We start from the raw sequence: 1,826 nt of genomic DNA on the forward strand, positions 1-1,826 counted from the left end.
TGCTTTTAGTTTGTGGTTTATTTATTTTGTTCTTGGCCACTTCACTGAATTCCCTTTTTATTTCTATTAGTGTTCCATTTGATTGCCTTAGGTTTTCTAGATAGGACATCATATCAGCAAATAATGATAATCTTTCCTGTTTCTTTGAGGGATGTTTACTTCCCCCTTCTGTCCAACTGTACAATATACATTTCTTAGAATGCATATACCTACTTTAAATATAATTTTAAAACCTATACAATATTGTAATATGTAAAAGGCAATCTGTAATCTTTAAACACTTCCACATATATAGTAGGATGATAGGATTAAAATAAGATATAGACTTTTTTTTTTTTAATCCTATAATATTGAATATGCCCGACTAGAAGTTGCTGTTGTTTTTGCTGTTAGGTGTTGTCCAGTCAGCTCTGACTCACCGTGACCTTATGTACAACAGAACAAAACACAGCCCGGTATTGCTAAAAAGATTAAATTGCATAAAGAATTTCCGTGTTACTTTTTTGGCTCTGTTAATTGTTGCTTATTTGAAAAATATATAAAGTCTAGATTAAGACATTTTTAATGTTAAGGAAACTTGATCTTGCTTACCTGAATGTCCTTAGTAAATTGAAAGCACTCGGTCTTTGTTGATGCTAGTGTTGCAGACTACTGGAGAAATGGATGGAGGCAACCAGACCGAGGCTTCCAAGTTCCTGCTAGTTGGGCTTTCGGAGAAGCCCGACCAGCAACGAATCCTATTTTGGATGTTCCTGTCCATGTACCTGGTCACAGTGATGGGAAATGTGCTCATCATCCTGGCCATCGGCTCTGACTCCTGCCTGCACACTCCCATGTATATCTTCCTGGTCAATTTGTCCTTCACCGACCTCTTCTTCGTCACCAATACAATCCCCAAGATGCTGGTGAACCTTCAGTCCCAGGACAAAGCGATCTCCTACGCAGGGTGCCTGACGCAACTCTACTTCCTGATCTCCTTGGTGACACTGGACAACCTCATCCTGGCTGCAATGGCTTACGACCGCTATGTGGCCATTTGCCGCCCCCTCTACTACACCACAGTCATGAGCCCTGGCCTCTGTATCTTAATCCTGGCCTTGTGTTGGGTCCTCTCTGTCCTCTATGGCCTCATCCTCACCCTCCCTATGACCAGGGTGACCTTCTGCGGGTCCCAGAAGATCCACTATATTTTCTGTGAGATGTACGTCCTGCTCAGTCTTGCATGTTCCAACACACAGGTCAATCACACAGCGCTAGTCACCACCGGCTGCTTCATCTTCCTCACTCCCTGTGGGTTAATGATTGTGTCCTATGTCCAGATTGTCAGAGCCATCCTCCAAATAACATCAGTGACTGGGAAATACAAAGCCTTCTCTACCTGTGCTTCCCATCTAGCTGTGGTGTCTCTCTTCTATGGGACACTTGGTATGGTATATTTGCAGCCTCTCCACACCTACTCCATGAAGGACTCAGTGGCCACAGTGATGTATGCTGTGGTGACACCCATGATGAACCCTTTCATCTACAGCCTGAGGAACAAGGATATGCATGGGGCTCTCAGAAAACTCTTCCTAGGGAAAGTATTTCAGGGGTTGACATAGGGTAAGTTTTTAAAGAGGGAATTTAAATAGAGATTGGGAATTCCTCCATATCCAAGGCATTAACCTGTGAAGTACACAGGGTGATTAGGACATAAATTCAGCTCAAAATGAGCTTATAGATCTGTGGTGAAGAAAAGATACGTACGTGTAACCCAAAGTCCCCCACATTTCACCTGCCTGGGCCATAAATAAGACCATACTAACAATAATGCCCAAACTTTGCAG

At 42.7% G+C, this 1,826-nt stretch overlaps 1 protein-coding gene across 1 annotated transcript; it reads left to right on the forward strand.

Annotated features, from left to right (window-relative positions):
• The first annotated feature begins 632 nt into the window (after positions 1-632).
• Positions 633-1,601, forward strand: LOC126062999 (olfactory receptor 1D2-like). Its single transcript, XM_049861079.1, has one exon. The coding sequence runs from the start codon at positions 633-635 to the stop codon at positions 1,599-1,601; it is 969 nt and encodes a 322-aa protein (XP_049717036.1).
• Positions 1,602-1,826: the final 225 nt, after the last annotated feature.

Source organism: Elephas maximus, chromosome 19 (assembly GCF_024166365.1).
Source record: "Elephas maximus indicus isolate mEleMax1 chromosome 19, mEleMax1 primary haplotype, whole genome shotgun sequence".
NCBI classification, from domain to species: Eukaryota; Metazoa; Chordata; class Mammalia; order Proboscidea; family Elephantidae; genus Elephas; species Elephas maximus.